We start from the raw sequence: 18103 nt of genomic DNA, 5'->3' as shown, positions 1-18103 counted from the left end.
TGAGTCTTCAAAGGTGAAGATGCTGCTAGAGAGGCATAGGTTGAGGGCGGTACAGATGTCATCAGTGGATAGTGACGTCCTGGATTGGAGGCTTAAGTCGCTCTCAAGGAGCCTTCTGGCGCAGTGCACGGCCTGTTGGACGGGAATCGAGGTGAATAAAGAAACCACGTCAAATGATGCCATGACAGAGTTATCAGGGATTGAAATGTCCTTAATGGTGTTAATGAATTCACTGCTGTTTTTAACGGTGTGAGATGTATTACCTATAAGAGGCGAGAGGAGGCTCGCGATGTGTTTGGACAGTTCATACGTTGGGGCACTGCAGCAAGACACTATAGGTCTGAGAGGAATACCCGGTTTATGGATCTTTGGTAATCCGTAGAATTGCGGTAGTTGGCAGCCAGTAGCACGCAGAAGATGGTGAGTCGCGGTCGGGATCTTCTTATCTTTAAGCCATTCGTGGACAAGTTTATTAACATTTGCTTCCAGACGTTTCAAGACTTTAACGGGAGGATCAGGTAGAGGTTCATATACGTTAGGATCGAGTAATAGGGCCAAGGCTTTCTCTCGGTAGGCTGATCGGTCCAGCACAACAGTCCGGCGCCCTTTATCCGCAGGAAGTACAACGATGGAGTTGTCTTTTCTTATAGATGACAGGGCGGCACGTTGGCGGTGGTTGAGGTTTGAGCACGTTTTTCGAGTGTTGCGGAGGACTGCGGCAGTCTTGAATCGGATCTCGTTGGCAGTTTCTTCGGGAAGGTTGGTAATACTGGCTTCTATACCCATAGCGAGCTGTGTGATGGGAGGTTTCGATGGTATAACGGCGAATTTCATACCGTTTGATAAAACACTCAGCTGCTCGTTGGACAGTTGTTTGTTACTTAGATTCAAGACGAAAGAAGTCGTGTCGTCTGAACGAGTGTTCGTCTTTAAGGAGTTAGTTTCTATGCTCAAGTTTATGAACTTGCGCTGTTGGCGTAAACGGTAGGTATCCGAGGTCTGACTAGCCCGATGGCAGATGGTATGTATAAGGTTTGTAAATACAATAGGCGAGACCTTACCTTGTAGATGTTGTAACAGTCTGGACTTGTTGTAGTCAGCGTTCCTGATTTCACGGTGGAGATGGGATATCCATAAATTTAACGTGCGTAGGCTGAAGTTAAAGCAGGCACGATCCATATGAGAGTTGTGGAACGGGGCTTTGTATCGGAACCCTTTAGGTATAATTCGATTGCTTTTGCATCTGTGTGAAGACCCCTGTCACACCTGTCTTACGCAGCAATGTAGTGTACCGTATCACCTGTAGGGCCTGTAACAGTTGCTACGTAGGTGAGACATCGAGACGTCTCCAGGATCGCCTCACGGAACACGACAGAGCAATCCGGCTTGCCGAAACTGACCAGTCCGCGCTTGCAGAACATTTTTGGGCTACCAACCACGATCTTGACCCCAAGCGCGACTTTGAGATAGTGGACCACGCGCAACACTTTCGCCACCACCTATGGCTAGAGTCACTAAACATAATGAACAACCCTAAGGCATTAAATCGCCAGAAAGGCATGCGTATACATCCAATCCTGGAGACAACCGTTTTATTGATGGATGATCACTGGCGCAAGGCAGCACACGTCCGTGCTACAACAATGACGAATGAGTAACGTGCCACACTTTGCTTGTAATGTATTCAAATTTGTCAGTTGACGAAGGGACACGAGTTCCGAAAGCTACTGAAATATTTTATTTTATTTTATTTTATACTGGGTATACTTTAAATAAATATCTATTTGTTAAACAAGTATCTTCTGTCTTCTCAGCCTTCAACCTATACATGTTACTAAGTACTGTAGGTTCTAATACTTTTTTGGGTTTGGAATTCTAATAAAACTAAAAATAAAATAAAAAACTGTGTTCAGATACATGACAACTGACATTTTCTTTTTGGTCACCATACGGGTAGTTGACACAATGATTGGGATGGTCGTTACTTGCTGCATATGCCATATCTCTTTGATCTCCTGTCTTAGGTTCATATACTTCCTGATATTTTCCTCATGGGTTTTCTGGAGGTTGCTAGTGTTGGTCACTGCTATATCAATCAGGTAGGTAGCCTTTTCCTTCTTGTCACAAGAGTTTTGACCTGTCTGTTGTGCAGGATTGTCTTATCTGTTATTATGCCACGGTCCCAGTACAGCCTATGGGTTAGGATCTCTAGTACTGCCTGGGGTTTGTACTTGTAGTACGGTACACTTTCTTTGTACTAGCTGGTATTGACGTAACTGCCTGGTCATGTTTATGAGTGTACTCAGTCTGGGTGATCACCTTTCATCCTGCAGTGACGTTTTGGATCGTTTCTGAGGACAGGTGGCATTGTCGACATGTGTCATCTGGCACTCTGGGCTCCTTGGCTATGTATTTTCTATAGTTTCTGGTGTTGATCACCTGGTCTTAGACAGAGAGCATGAATCCTTCAGTCTCGAGGAAGAGAATCCCACTTGTGAGCCATGCATTGGAAGCAATTTTGTCTATGTGATCTTGATGGAGGTCATTGTAGTGTCTGCCATGGAGTGTTTTCTTTGCCCATCTAGCTTCCTTTGTGCTCTTTGGGTGGGAGGAGACTCCTCACTTATGTTGAGTAGGGCATACCACTTGTCTATCTTCCTTATAGCCTAGTAGAGTGCCGCTGTGTGTTTCTGGAAGTAACCCTTCAGGTTAACTGTAGCTGTTTTCTGTTGCTCAAAGAGGTCTATAAGGCTCCTTCCTCTTTTCTGAGCTATTGTCAGTCTCTCCACGGCTGACTTCAGGTGGGTTCGCAGCTCTTGTTCATCACTATCCTCATCTTTCTCATGATATTCTCCAGCTCACTGTTAGTCCAATCTATGACCTCAAAGGAGTATGTTTGCACTGGAGCTGCATAGATGTTTATGGCTTTAACTGTGTTCCCTCCATTCAGCTACTACATTATGGTATTTGTTTTCAGCAGGCTTCTGAGTCTTTGATGGTATTTTTCAGTTAGGCAAGCCTTGGTTTCATTGTGCTCTCTCACTGCTGAGCCTGCATCATCATTCCCAGGTATTTGTAGATCTTCCCCTCTGTCATGGCTTCAATCTCTTTACCAGTCTGTAGCTGGTAGTTTTGGCTGCATGCCTTTTCTGTAGATACTTCCATGGGCACTGTTCTTCTGAATTGGCTTCTATAATTCCTCTTTGCTTTCTTCAAAAACAGTCCGAACACATGCTGCAACCAGTCAACATCCAGTTACTGTCAAACTTCAAATTCACAGAACCAACTTTTCTTCTTCCTCATTTATTCATTTAACTTCCATTCTCTGGAACAACCTTCTTTCATATGTATTTCCTGTAAATTACAATCTATTGATATTCAAGTCTGATGTCAACAAGTATCTTCTTTCTTCTTCTCAACCTTCAACTCATGCCCTCTACTAAGTACTGTAGCTTCTAATAACTCTCATGTTTAGGGTTTTTATATAAAAAGAAGAATTCTCTGGTGATTTCATTTATAAACTTTCTCTCTAGGTTGTTTAAAAGCATATCCAGCTTCCACTTGTCCTTAATACAGGGTTTTTTTTTTTTTTTCATTTTTAATTTATTCTTTAACTTGTATATTAAAAAAAATGTTTACACATTTCTCTCTCTATCTCACCCCCCCTTGAAAAATTTTGCTCTAGCATTTAATTGTACTTTCCATTATGAGGTTGTTATCTGGGAGTATTTAATGGCCTGATTTCGAAGGCCTCTTCCTCAGTTCTTTTTTATTGACTTGATACTCAGCGATCAAGGTCATAGCACAGAACCACAGCTGCTCACTCTGCAGGCCTATGACAGGGCATAGAGGTTACTGAAATGACTGTGAGATGAGACCCCAGCAGGCAAATTCTTTATTTTATTTCTTTGATTTTTTGTTGTTGTTGTTGTATTTTTCAAAAATTTCATGCTATTAAAAAGGTTTAGTTTCAAAAAGAGTTAAGAATATCTTGACAAGTTTTGTGAGTACTTTCATGAGTGCCTTCAAAATGTTCTTTCTGATTTAATTATATTGTAGCACAAATTATGTGCATAGATTAATTCACTAAAGTGAATTAATCTATGTAAAGTGTGTATTTATTTACTTAACAGAACTAGTCAGTCAGTTAGGAAATCATTTAGACCATGAATTTACTTTAATTTTTGCAAGTATATAAACTTAGTATAATAAAAAAATCATTTCTGCTCTTATTAGTTGAATCTTCTTTATCCCATTGTCATTTCAATTTTAAGTCCACAGTTAACTGAAACATCGCACAACCAGAGAATATGGCTTATAAATTGTTTAATGTAAACAACTGAAATTTATCTAATTTTTCAGGAACCCCTACTGTCTGTTACTATCTTTCACTGTATGGATGTAAAAATATTATGTAATGAAGTACTAATGCATGAGCATTAATGCTTCATTACATACCACCATACCCAATCTGTGACAGTGACTTCTAGCTTTAAAACTTAGGTATAAGTTAAGAATCAACATTCCCTTGTAGAATTTTGAAAGTCACACAATGAGAAGCATTTTGCATCATAATTAGAGAAACTTTGACTTTTAATAATGCATTTCATTTTCTGTAACTATTGTGTGCAGTTAATAACTATAAGGAAATACTCATATGGAAAGAAAAAAAATTAATAATTGAAAATCAACTTCAAAGTGAATTTAACCCTGTTTAAAATAAATTATATGAATTTCAAAAATGAGTGCTAACAAAGTATACAACTCTATACAATTCTTTCTAAATAAAGCTTGTAGTTACTGTTCTTATCTGATAAAAGAAGAATCTCAAAACTGTTTCATTATATATAGCTTGGCTGGAGAGGTGGTCTGAGTACTAGTAAGAGTGTAGGGGATCTGAGAAACTTGCCTGAAAAGGAGATAACAGACAAATTAAAATCCAGTGATATGTCAGGTATGTCTACTACATTATGGTATTTTGAAACATATATTCTGCTCTAATCATACCCCATACAGTTTGCAATTTTTCTTACTCATAGTTTCATTCTATCTCCACAGATCAGATCTGATGTGGAGATAGAATGAAATATATGTTGTTTTGTTCTATTTTTATTCATGGTTACTTATTTTTACAATAATCATTTGGTTCCACTGTATAGCATTTAAAAACTGAGACCACTGTAGTCACCTTTACAAAAGCAAAACCCTTCCCTTTTCCCTTGTTGGTAGTTACATCTTTAAATAAATCCAACATTAATACATGTTAACACCACCACCTAGTGGTTCTTTTATCTTCATATTGTTAATGCATGAATAATCACTACTGATAATCAGATCAAAAGTATTTCTGACATGCTACTATAGAAAATAGTCATCCAATTAATCCCCAAAAGTCTTGCTAGTGTGTGAGTCACCAATCCACAAGTTTCAGTCAATATCTGGAAAGTTAAAATCCCCCATACTCATCAGATTTATTAAGCCCATAACATACTCTCCTACTCTCATTTTTGCTTTTCTAGTGCTTATGTCACAGCAAACTGACTCATCATTGCACTGGCTATCCATATCAAATGGATGCACTGCCTTAGATTTTCTGTGCTTCTTAACTAAATGCATAACTCCTTCCCCATCACCTAATCTGTCTCTCCTTTCTCTACACATTGTAGTCCCCATATTCAGATTCTGCATCCAAATTCATCAAATTTATTTACTGTGTTCCTATAGGGAATATTTGTAAAATCAATTGATTTGGGAGGTGCAATATGGCCTAAGTAGCCCTTGTGCCAGAAAACACCACCACAACAACCTCTCATACCCTTACTTTCTTGCATCACAAGCCTCTGCTACTAGCATTGGTGTACACACAAGTATATATCCATGTGTTCTTATTCTTAGTTAACACATATAGCCCGTGTATTTTCTTGTTCCATGATGACTCACAGCAGGGCCTTAATCTCCGGCACCTTGCCTCTGTTAGTTAATCTATTAGTCTGTGTATCTCGCCCAAGGGGGGGGGTGTTGATTGTTGGAACAAATTCCCATTTGGTGTTGTGGAGGTGGGTAGTTTGAATCAGTTCAAGGAAGAACTAGATAAACTGTTAGAAGGATGTACAAGTGAAATGGTTTTTTTTTTTTTTTTTTTTGCAAATGATATGCTTTCTTTCTTATATCATTTGCTACCTACTACTAATAATAATTAATATGTTTGGAAAGTGGAAAAATTTCAGATTTTTAATCATTAATTAATTCACTACAGATATTTTCATTTAGTACTTGTTACAGTACAATGCTATACTGTTATTACTCCTGCCCTCCAGGTCTTGTTGGGCTTCCTTCCCCTTGATCTGGAGGTCATCCAAAGTTGGCTATCCTACTGTCTTAAGAAAAGTATTCCAATCACTATCGTAAATTACAGTGTGAACCTGGCAATTGACCCAAAAATTGTAAAAAAAACCCATTTCTAATCCCTTTATTAGATCTAGCAAGCATGTTGGGATTCCACTCCTAAAGGTCTCATCACAAAGGGATTCATTCCCCAAATAACTTTCACCAGCCCTAAGCCTCTGTCCTGATTTGCCCCGGTCTCTTTATCTCTCCTATTCTCACTGGCTATGGCTCCCTAAATGCCGAACTTGGCATCATCAAAGATCCTCACTGCTCCTGTGGACTCGCAGAAAGCTGGGAGCATATATTGTACAACTGCCCAAACTATGAAGACTCCAGAGCACATCTTACTACATCCATGAGAGGACTTCCATCTGGACAAGAGCACTTATTCCTCACTGATCAGGACAGTTTCATCGTGCTCTCACAGTTTGCCCAGGAAGTGTTCACCAAACATAGAAACAACCTCAGAATCCAGGCCAACTTGATTCCAGCTCAGTCTGAAGATTAATACCAAAACTCAACAATCTACACAGACTTGACTACTTAATCATCTAACCCACACAGGGTAGAACTCCACCTATATACCTTGTTGTGGGACAGGTAGAACTGTCATCTTTGGATAGCTCACACCATTATGGCACTCATCTTTATGTAGCACCCTAGCCATGCAATCTTTTATTCTTTCCCTGGGCTTGGGTGGGCCCCAATCTAGGGACATCCTAACTTGTTGCCCCTCCCTACCTCACTTGTTTGGAGGATGCCTTCTTTCTTCGTCCTCCCTTCTTCTCACCTGCCTTTACTCCCCACTCTCAAACTATTTCCTGCACTCACACTTTAATTTCCTTTTTTTTTTTTTAGGCACCCCTATAAAGCTCAGGCAACTCTGGGGGTTGCCTAGCCAGAGTTCTTTCCCTCTATTGCACTGTCTGGCCTACCTCCACAGGGTTAGTGAGGGGAACATGGGATAAATTTAGCCCCACAGCTAAATGGCCAGATGAACAACACAACCCAACCCTACACTTATATATTAATATTCTGGCCTTTACAGAGAACTGTACGTACCACAGAGTACTATGCGGAGACCCCTGGTGCAGCCAGACAATAGTCACTAAGTTTTAAAGTGTTACCCAATGTCTAACTATACTCACATCTACAGTATTGTCACCATAAACATTTTTGAGATGTATATGGATTTCGATAGGCATCACTTCTTCGTTGGTAAGAAATTCAATCGCCACTCTTTGGTTGATAATTATATCTGTAACATCCACCATTTTGAACATCCACCACCGTGTGCTGCACTCACAAGACTGATCACAGTGCCACTCTTTATGGTGAAATTAGAGACTTCTAGTGACCAGTCAGTGAATGTAAAATAATCTATGGTGTCATTTGAAAGCAAAAAATTAGGAGGCATTACTTTTGTACTGATCCTCGTATCTCTTTCTATTACACAGAATTTCAGTTTCTACTGCTTCCATTTTGTACATCTATAATTCCACCTCTTTCTTCCACACTAGTCGAAACATGTCCAGCTAGTCAACAGGCATTCACTGTTCAACTCCAAACTTACAATACTAACTTTTCCTTCACGTGTATTTTCCTTCACATGTATTTTCTGAAAATTACAATCTACAAAAATTCAAATTTATTGTTGAGAATTTTCTGTCTTCAACCCATTCACAATACTAAACACTGTAGGTTCTATTGCCTATCATATTTGGGAACACTATAAAAAAAACACTTATCAATGTTTGCCATGACCCAACAACTAGATTCTATCCAGCAGGTGCCCAGACCATACTATTTTATGGTGTATAAAATAGTATGGTCTGGGCAGTGATAAGATATTATGCATAGTTATCTGTACCATCTAATAATGTATTTATTTACTGTGTTCAAACACTAGGTTCCCGTGCAGTTGGTCTTCACCTTGTGACCGTCCTTATGAACCATAATGTCGAGAAAAGAACCCCCCCTCCACAAAGTAAACTGGATGAGCAGTGAAAATCTGTTGAGGAAATTGAAAACTTAACCTCCCCCTCCCCAAATATTTTCCATAGCTATATGGAACAGCAGAATGGAAGGAATTCTAAACATAGCAGTCAGATCTATATATTTTTGTAAAACTAGTGTGGATACTTTTAATAATTCCTGCGATTAATTTGCCTCTAACTAAAAATTAATTCTTCATTGAACTTGTACAGAATATTATATAATTCTAATGTAAACATAACGTGCAGTGCAACACTTACCAGAACTAAGAATACCATGCTTACTAGACACTTAGAATGCTAAATATGTGTTCTAAGTGTCTAGAACACATGTGTAAGTTAGGAACATATTCACAATAGATGCAAAGCTGCTTCTAAATGGAAAAGCATGTGTGTTCTCTCTAAGTTACCTTAGCTAAATGTGAAAAAGGTAATTGAGACTGCTGCCAAACGGAAGTTTACATGATCCAACTACTTAGAAGCAATGAATTTCATATCAGTTTCCACATTAAAAAAAATAATAATAATAAATTTATATAATCACAATGAATTTTTAATGATTAATTTAAAATTAATGTTATTTATAGATGATAGAGATATCCGAAGGAGTACATCATATAGTGATTTATCTTCCTCCACAACACCTAGAAGACGTTTGCCTACAACTCCTCATACTGTTTCAGGTAAGAAATGGAAATAAAAATTTAGAATATTTTAAATATTTAAAGAAAATTAAATATTTAATTATTTTTTTTAAATCTGAAGAAATAACACTGGGAACCAGAGACAAAACTATAAATTCTGGTCCCCCCTTGCACACAATCTTTAACACTCATACTAAACCAGCTGCGAGTCCCCTGACCCCCACTCCTGAGTGGCGGTATTAGTTTAATAACTGCTGGTAACAAAAGAGAAAAATTACATCTTTTGAATCCCGGTGATGGGATTTACTGTTTATATTAACACAAAAATGGCTCCAATTATGATAATATGTAACAATGACAATTATGTAACTAAAATACATGTGTTCTGCAGGATGATTTATCTATTTGAATCACAAAAAGCTGCAGTATTCTAATGGCTACTTTAGATGCTAATAGTATTGGTATTAGCAAAATAATGTAAAGTACCAGCTAATACAGCATCAATAATTACAAAAAAAAAAAAAACTTATCCACTTCATTAATTTAAATTCATTCAAACTTCTTACCCCCAACAACACCACATGTTAGTTTACCCAAAAATCATTTGTCCTCTGTCTAAAGGCAAATTTATGTACATCATTTTCAGTTTAAATATATATACACTTGTATGTATTGCCATATAGATGACATCAGCCTATCAGTTTTATCAAACATTATCAAATACTTGGAGTTAAAAACATTGTTTACCAATAAATATTTACCATGGTTACCCATGATATACTACTTTATGGGTAGTCATGATATTGTTTTATGTAACATTTTTTCTTTTTTTCCCCCTCTGGTAGATGAGCATGGGTGCAAGATCAAAACAGCTGTTCCAAATTTATTGCAGTTTCTCTGAGGGCACAGGTGGAGTTTTAGGACTAATTGTGAGTCCACAGTAGTACTACAAAATCACAGTTAATCATAAAAGTTTCCAAGGGATTCACAAAATATGTCAAAATTTTGGTTGTTGTTATTTGGTTTTTAGGAGCATTAGCAACTAAGGCCATATTGCTCCAGGATATGCGGTGGTCATTCCCTGACCTTTCAGCATCCTCCGTATTTGGTGGCTCACAGGCTCGAACCTCGGTCTAATCAAGAAGCGTGTGCTACGCACTGCTGCTCCTGCCCACCTGGCTATGGAGGCGCCTCAATAAATACAAACAATATAAGTCATTTATCGCTCTTTAATACCTCTCATAATGGCTTTGTGTACTCCAGTTTCAAACAGCTGTATCTCCATATCCATTGAGAATTGGACACAATTGATGATAGGAGAATTGATACTATAACCTTCCAAAATATTTACTATTCCTCTTGAATCACCCTGTGTGTGTACATACTGCAGGGATCCCACACATGAAAAACCATATATTAGTACTTAAGGCTTTAAAAGCCTTAAGTACTAATATATGGTTTAACACAAATGCTGTTTCCAGATATTACAATTTATAAGACTGATGTCTTTCTTAGTAAAAATGCCCCTTTTTTGCTCCTAGCTAATCTTATTGTTCTGTACACTTTTCAACAGATCTACATCCTTGATAAAATGAGGTGTTTGCAAATCTCTATGCAGTAGTATTCAAGGTGTGTCCTAACTATTGCTTTCAAAGGGATGATCATCCCTTTGTTCCTGCTGGAAAAATTCCCGTATATCAAGCTTAATGTCCAAGTTTGCAGATGATACAAAGGTTGGCAGGGTTGTCAAGGACACTACTCACACTATGCTGCTGCAACAGGATCTGGAAAGGTTGAGCAGATGGGTGGGAGGTGGCAAATGAAGTTTAACATTGACAAATGTAAAGTACTACACATGGGAAACAGCAACCCCAGAGCAACGTATCAACTCTGTGGTACTACACTGACATAGTGGACATAGTGTTTTTTGTTATGCGGTTCCCGTGGTTTCCCACAAATCCGCGTTAAATACTCTGTTAACATAGCAAAGCCAGTCAGTGTGGGTTATGTGTGAGTAGTGTGTTGTTTGACTGGCCTCTTCGTTACTGGGAGGCGCAATCACCAGGAAGGAGCCTCCCAGCATCCGTCCACTGGCACGAGGAGCCGGACCAGGGAGTAAAAGACATCTGACGGGCCGTCCACACTCTTGCAGGAGCGAGAGTGGGGAGGGCCAAGGAAAGAGCGGAGAAGAGACAGGAAAGTGGAAGACAGACAATATAGCGAGGATGACAGAGCGTAGGCATCCTTCCAGGCGAAACGGAGCAGGAAGAGTGCTAGGTGCAGTTGTGGGAGTCCTGGAGAAAGACTGTGGGTAGGAAGAAGAGAATAGGTAAAGTTCAAATTAAAGAGTCCAGGATTGTCACAATGGAGAATCACGGAGCGGCGTCGACAGGGCTGTCCGCCATTTGCAGTTTCATGTCTGGAGTTTCCGGTGCTGGGTATCAGTTACTGTCTAGAGGAGGTTATCCAGGAGTAGTGTTCGGGAGTTGCAGGTGATGCCAGCGACGACGAAAGACCTCGTTGGCATAACTGGTCAGTGCCCGGAAGGCATCATTAGATTCAAATAACTTGGTTTCTGGCCGAAGTGATGTAGTGTGGAGGTCTAGGAGTAGTTGGTTTCTTAGATCGTACTACACTGACAGTGGTAGAGAATGAAAGGGACTTGGGGGTGATTGTGCAGGCAGATATGAAGTTCTCTGAGCAGTGCAGATGGGCTGCAAGAGTAGCTCATGGAGTATTGTCAATGATATACAGGAATTTTTCCAGCAGGGATAAGGAGGTGATTATTCCATTGTATAAGGCAATGGTCAGGCCACACCTAGAGTACTGTATCCAGGTCTGGAGGCCTCATTTCAAGAAGGATGTAGAGCTGCTGGAACGAGTACAGAGAAGGGCAACAAGATTAGTGAACAAAGGGGTGCTCTTACGAAGAAAGGCTTAAGTTTTGTAAATTACAGTGTCTGGAGACTAGGCACCAGCGAGGTGATCTGATAGAGGTGTATAAAGCCTTGAATGGTTTAAGCATGCTCAATGCTGATGGGATTCTTCCTCTAGCTCAGAAAAATCACCTGAGAGGGCATAAATTCAAATTGAGGAAAGACAGATGTAGGATAGACGTGCGGAAATTTGCCTTTAGCCAGCGGGTGGTTGGTTGGTGGAACAGACTGCCATCCCTTGTGGTGGAGGTTGATAGCCTAAATAAGTTTAAGGCTCAGCTGGACAGGTATTTTGAACGAACAGAGGGGTGAAGTGGAAGTGGGTTTTTTTTTTTTTTTTTTTTTTGGCTGATGCTGCATAAGCTTGCTTTCTTGCATCAAATGCCTCTACTAATGCTAATGCTATCAGAGAATCCTATGAACCATCTTAGCAGCCTATCTTGTTGCTCAGAGAACTTCTACTAATTTGTACAATTAACCCTAGATCTTGCTCATTCTCCACTACCATAAATGTGATACCACTCAATTGGTGTGTAATTCTAGAATTACTGCTATCCAAATGCAGTACCTTGTTATCCATGTTAAACCACAATTGCCACTTTTCAGCCCATCTGCCTAATTTTTCCAATTCTTGTTGGAGTAGCATACCCTGATTACTGTCATTTACTTACCCACCTTTATATAATCAGCAAACTTAGATTTTAAACTTCATCTGCCTGCATTAGTATTGTTAATAAATACCGAAAACAATAAGGGGGCCCATACCAAAACTTGAGGAACTCCACCAACATTAGTCCATAAAGAATGGCCATTTATAAATATTACTGTGTTCTACCACTTAACCTTCATCCATAGTGCTAACTTATCCCTAATGACACGTCTTCAATTTATACAGCAGTATATATTGCGATACCATTAATATCTGGACACCCTTCCATTGATAGTTTTTCACATCCCACCGAAGCACCACGTGTTGGATACAGCTATAAATATGCTCATAGACCTTCAAGGAGACAATACTACAATTGAGAAATTTAACAGACCTCCAGTGCAGAATGATAACAGGGTACCACGCAGGAGTCAATAGTTCCTGTACTGTAAGCCCAATGATGTCATCTGATTCTTGAGTAATGATGAGGTCTAGAATTCCATTAATCACAATCCTCTGCCTTTTGCCCTGCAGCCACTCTGCAGTCCTTCTTAGAATCTTTCCAGTAATCCCAGCATGTTCCAGCTTATACAGTAATCTCTCATGAGGGACTTTCTAAAATTCAAATAAACCACATTGAAATTGTTTCCTAGATCCAGCTCATGAGTAACTATGTTAAAATAGGTTACCAATTTAGTTAAATATGATTTTCCCTTAACAAAACCGTGCTGTGTGTGTCCTTAAGAAAGCCATTTCTATCTAAATGTCCCAGGTTTGCACTCATAATCATTGCCTCTAAGATTTTCCTACCACTGAAGTCAGACTAACTAGTCTGTAGTTACCATCTTCACTCTTAGAATCATCTTTATGTATTAATTATACATTGGGACTTCTCCAATCCAATGGAATCTCTTCCGAGTCCAATAATGCCCTCATAATTAACCTTAATCACTCAACACACTCTCTGGCCACCTCCCACAGAATTATTGGGTATATGCCATCATCTCAAATCATCAACATAAATTCAAATTGAGGAAAGACAGATGTAGGATAGACATGCGGAAATTTGCCTTTAGCCAGCGGGTAGTTGGTTGGTGGAACAGACTTCCATCCCTTGTCGTGGAAGTTGATAGCCTAAATAAATTTAAGGCTCAGCTGGACAGGTATTCTGAATGAACAGAGGGGTGAAGTGGAAGTGGAGATTTTTTTTTTTTTTTTTTTTGGCTGATAAGCTTGCTTTCTTGCATCATATGCCTCTACTAATGCTAACTCCATGAGCCTGACTCACCTTTGGATGTGAAAGTTTTTCTAATAAACAGTCATACATGATTTCAAAATCACTAATTTCATATGGCACCGCCCCTCCTCAGCATGAAGGGTCTTTCATCAGTTAAGACTGATATGAAATACCTATTCAATTTGTCAGCAACATCAGCTGAGTTATTTAAGACTTTCCCACATGCAGTACACAAAGAGTCCAATCTGATTTGTTTTCTTCTTCTTCTTCTTTGTATTCACATGCATGAAAAACTCCTCCATTCTTTGCTCTCTTAGTCAGTACTTTCTGATACTCAGCCTTAGCCTTCCTAACCTTATATGTAGTACTGTTACAGATCAACTTGTAGTTGTTGTTAGTTTCAGCACTTTCCCATGCTGTCTTTCTGCTCTATTAGACTGGCCATCTCTGTATTCATTTATCTCGGCATCCTCCTCAGTATTCCATAATTTTAATGTATTTGCCCTACCTCTGCAATCTGTCAAATTAATAGATGCCATGTAAAGCCTTAAACTGTCATATTCCCCTTTTTTCTGAAATTACTGCTACAATATCTTTCTTCATCTTACAACTGATGACTGCATGATCACTACCCACCAATGGTTCCTGTACTGTAAGCCCTGCGATGTCGTCTGCTTCTTGAGTTATGACGAGATATAGAATATTCTTACCCTTAGTATTTTCTCTGATATTCTGATATAAATAATAATCTAGTTCATTTAAAAATTTTGTTCCCCATGGTGAGTTTTCCCCCAACACTTATTCCAATCAATTAGGTAAAGATTGAAGTGACACATAATAAGACAATCATACTTGTTTACCATTTCATCTGCATGTAGAGACTCTTGTCATACTCTTCACAATCCTCTGGTCTTTAGATTACTCCCACTCTCATTATACCTTTGCTTCCATCTAACTCACACCACACAGATTCTATGATGGCAAGAGTAACTTCTGAGTCAACAAAAGCCCTTTTTGTGCTTGGGCTGCTTTTGATAAGAAGCATAACCCTTCCATCTTCCCTAAATACATTATACACATTATGGTGGAACTTGTCCAAAATTTCCAGATGCACCACATTTCGGTTATCCCTATTATGCCAGCATTAGTTATCCTACTGAGGAGTTTGAATGTGTCCATTTTATTGAAAATACTCCTGATATTACTGTAGACATACTTAATACTAATTATTCTTCTATTGTTAAGCATAAGATTCATGCTAGACTCATTCTGCACCATTTGACCGGTTTATAACAGCTGTAGAGATCTCATTCAATCTGATGATCATCCTGCCTTGCTTGATTCAATCATAACAAGTGACAGGTTATGATGTTTTTAATATGATTGACAAACAAAAAGACAAAGCATGGAATAGCAATCAACATGCTCTTCAAGACCCAAAAAATTTCACTTTAATTTAAAAAAACAAAAACCACAGTAATATTAATAATTTTTCTTTGGCATGAGGAAGTCACTCACAAGGAACTTATTCCATCAGGCAGGGCATTGATTAAAGAGTATCATGCACAAGTTTTGGATTGTTCAGTGAAAATAATTCACAGGGTAAATTTCAACTTGAGAAAAAGAGAGCTTGTTTTGCACAACACCAGGCTGCATTTTGTGCTCATTATCAAGTTTTTGGCAAGGCATGGGATTGTAGAGCAAAACTACCTTCCTTATTCCCCAGCTTATACATAAACTAAAACATTTATGCTATTTTGATAGAGTTCACAAAACACATCTGACTTGACCAAATCTTCACAACCTGTTAATGTACATCACAAAGAACAATGTAGAATACATAAAAAAAATATGACAAATGAATTGCTGGAAGTCAGGTCAAATGTATTTGAAAATGTTTCCAATAGAACCATGAGCAATCTCACAGGTGTATAGCTACTCAAGATGATTATTTTAAAAAAATATTAAAAGCTTTTTTTCATTCTAATATCTGGTTTTCTTTAAATTTTTTTTGTCCTGGAACTTGGTTGTCAAACCTTGTAGAAATACTGCTTATTGAAAAATTTAGCAAGAACTTCAAATGCGTTAGGGGACAGTTTCATTCTGTTATATGTGTATATCATATAAATGAATAAAAATATAAACATCATTCAAGTGAAATGTACAATGAAAGAAACCATGGAATTTTTAATAATTACAAGTATTTCTTATTTTTTCTATTTTGAATTTTGATTCTTTACATTCATTTTTTATCTCTTAAGATTTTACTTGTGTATATCATTTTTTTTACCTAACAGTGTGACATTTATTCTGAAATCTGATTTTAATGTAATATTAATGTTATGGATCTATCTATAATAAATTTGTTTTTTTGTTTTTTTTAAATTTGTTTTGTAGAGTGTTTTTTTTTTCCCCTAGTAAAAGAGGGATATTTTCATTAACCGTAATCCAGCTCTGAGTATAAGGCCACAGATTTAAATTAATAACCTTGAATTATAACTCTATGATCACTTAAATAAGTGCATTTTAAAGCGTATATTGAATTCTGTTTTTTAAAGTATGGATTTAGATATATTTAGAAATAATCATGTTTAAAGTGGCCGTTTTCTGTTACGTTAGACACACATCATGTCTCAGCTCCTTTGTGGACCCAGGCTAAAGAAAGAATGATGCACACAGATGCTTCTAATACACCTTATTCACCAGTGTCTCTGGTTACCCATGGAGGAAACATGCTACGCAGTGCCAGTGTTGGTACTCTAAATCGAACTAAGGAAATGACTTCTGAAGTCAACAGTGAAGCTCCAAAAGTAATGTCGGTAACACCAACTAAAACACCTGTGCCATTTCAGCGGAGTTTACAAAACACATCTAATTTGATCAAATCTTCATCATCTGTTAATGTACACAATCTTGGAAGAGGTTATTCAACGGTTCCACGTCGACTTTCTCTTACTGGAACAAATAAGTGGAAGCAACATCAACAGTCAGATTCTTCTTCATCAGATGCTTCTCCAACTGAAAATAAGCCTAATATTCTTGTTCCTCGTGGTCTAGTTGCACGTCGTCTAAAAGCATTTTGCAATGAAACATCACATACAAAAAATGTTCAGATGGATGCAAAATATCAGCATATCTTATTCCATGAAAAAAAAATGGAGGAGTTATCTAAATCAAAAAGTGATTGGGACCTTAGTCGTAGTGACGATTATCAGTTCTCTAAAAATACTCTGACAGAGACATTAGCTGAAAAGACAGATCTGTTAGCTTTAGAAAAATTGAAAAACCACCGAGAAAATATCAAAGACCTTGAAATTAGTCCTAAAGATTTACCTGTCAGAGACAATGGACCTTCAGATGCTTCCTCAATACATTTAAGTTCCTCTGTGCCATGTAAGTATATACCAAGCTACAAGCTTTTATAACTACACATTTTAAAATATAAACATTCTTAAGTAAACAGCTATTGGTAATAACTTACGATCACAATGTCATCTGCAAATATCGTAAATGGTTTAGGTACTCTCCATTCACATCGACTCCTTTCTGCGACCAATCCAGTCTTTTGAAAGCTTCCTCAAGGGTAGCAGTAAACAACTTCGGAGATATTGTGTCCCTGTCAAATTCCTTTCTCAATTTTAAATTTCTACTGTCTTTGTCTAGTCCAGAGGTTCTCAACCACCAGTACCGGTACACGGGCTCTGAATGAAACCACCTGCAATTTCCATCATGGGAGAGTAAATGTTTTAAATGTTAATATCTTACTAAAGCCAAAACTTCTTTTTATTTTTCTCAGTTCGTATCTGTGTGAGTATTTCAGTCTTTCTTCTTGGAAAATATAGCTCTTTTCTTTCTTGTACTTTTTAATTCATAGAACTTTATCTTTTTTCTTCTTATTTTGTATACTGTCAGTCTTCCTTCAGAGGTTGGTTAGTGTACATTAAAAGTAGTGTTTGCAGTTGTAGTGATTTCATAGGTAATTTGAAATTTAGATCATTAGAAAGTATGACATACTGCTATCCTAATTATATTTTTATTCCAGTGATAAAATTAATGCTTTTAAAAGAAAATTAAAACTAATGGAAGAGCAGGTAGTAAAAAACAATATGAGCATGTTATCTTCACTTCATGATTTTATCCAAGAAAATAACATATCTATGACGAAAAAGGTGACTGACGACATCCACGAACAAATAAAATCTTTGCACACAAGTTTTGAAAAATATTTCCAGTAAGACTTTACAGCACAGAATTGG

At 37.9% G+C, this 18103-nt stretch overlaps 1 protein-coding gene across 1 annotated transcript in view; it reads left to right on the top strand.

The window, feature by feature from the left end:
- Nucleotides 1-18103, top strand: part of LOC150081900 (mitogen-activated protein kinase-binding protein 1-like) — a 470343-nt gene that overhangs the window by 419269 nt on the left and 32971 nt on the right. Inside the window, exons 27-29 of the mRNA XM_090378972.1 lie at nt 4852-4954; nt 8969-9064; nt 16467-17240. Coding sequence (XP_090235098.1) covers nt 4852-4954; nt 8969-9064; nt 16467-17240 — 973 coding nt within the window. The remainder of the gene's footprint in view (nt 1-4851; nt 4955-8968; nt 9065-16466; nt 17241-18103) is intronic.

Source organism: Mastigoproctus giganteus, chromosome 8 (assembly GCF_048544385.1).
Source record: "Mastigoproctus giganteus isolate SK-2022 chromosome 8, ASM4854438v1, whole genome shotgun sequence".
Classification (NCBI taxonomy): domain Eukaryota; kingdom Metazoa; phylum Arthropoda; class Arachnida; order Uropygi; family Thelyphonidae; genus Mastigoproctus; species Mastigoproctus giganteus.
This window is presented reverse-complemented; position numbering and strand designations above follow the sequence as displayed.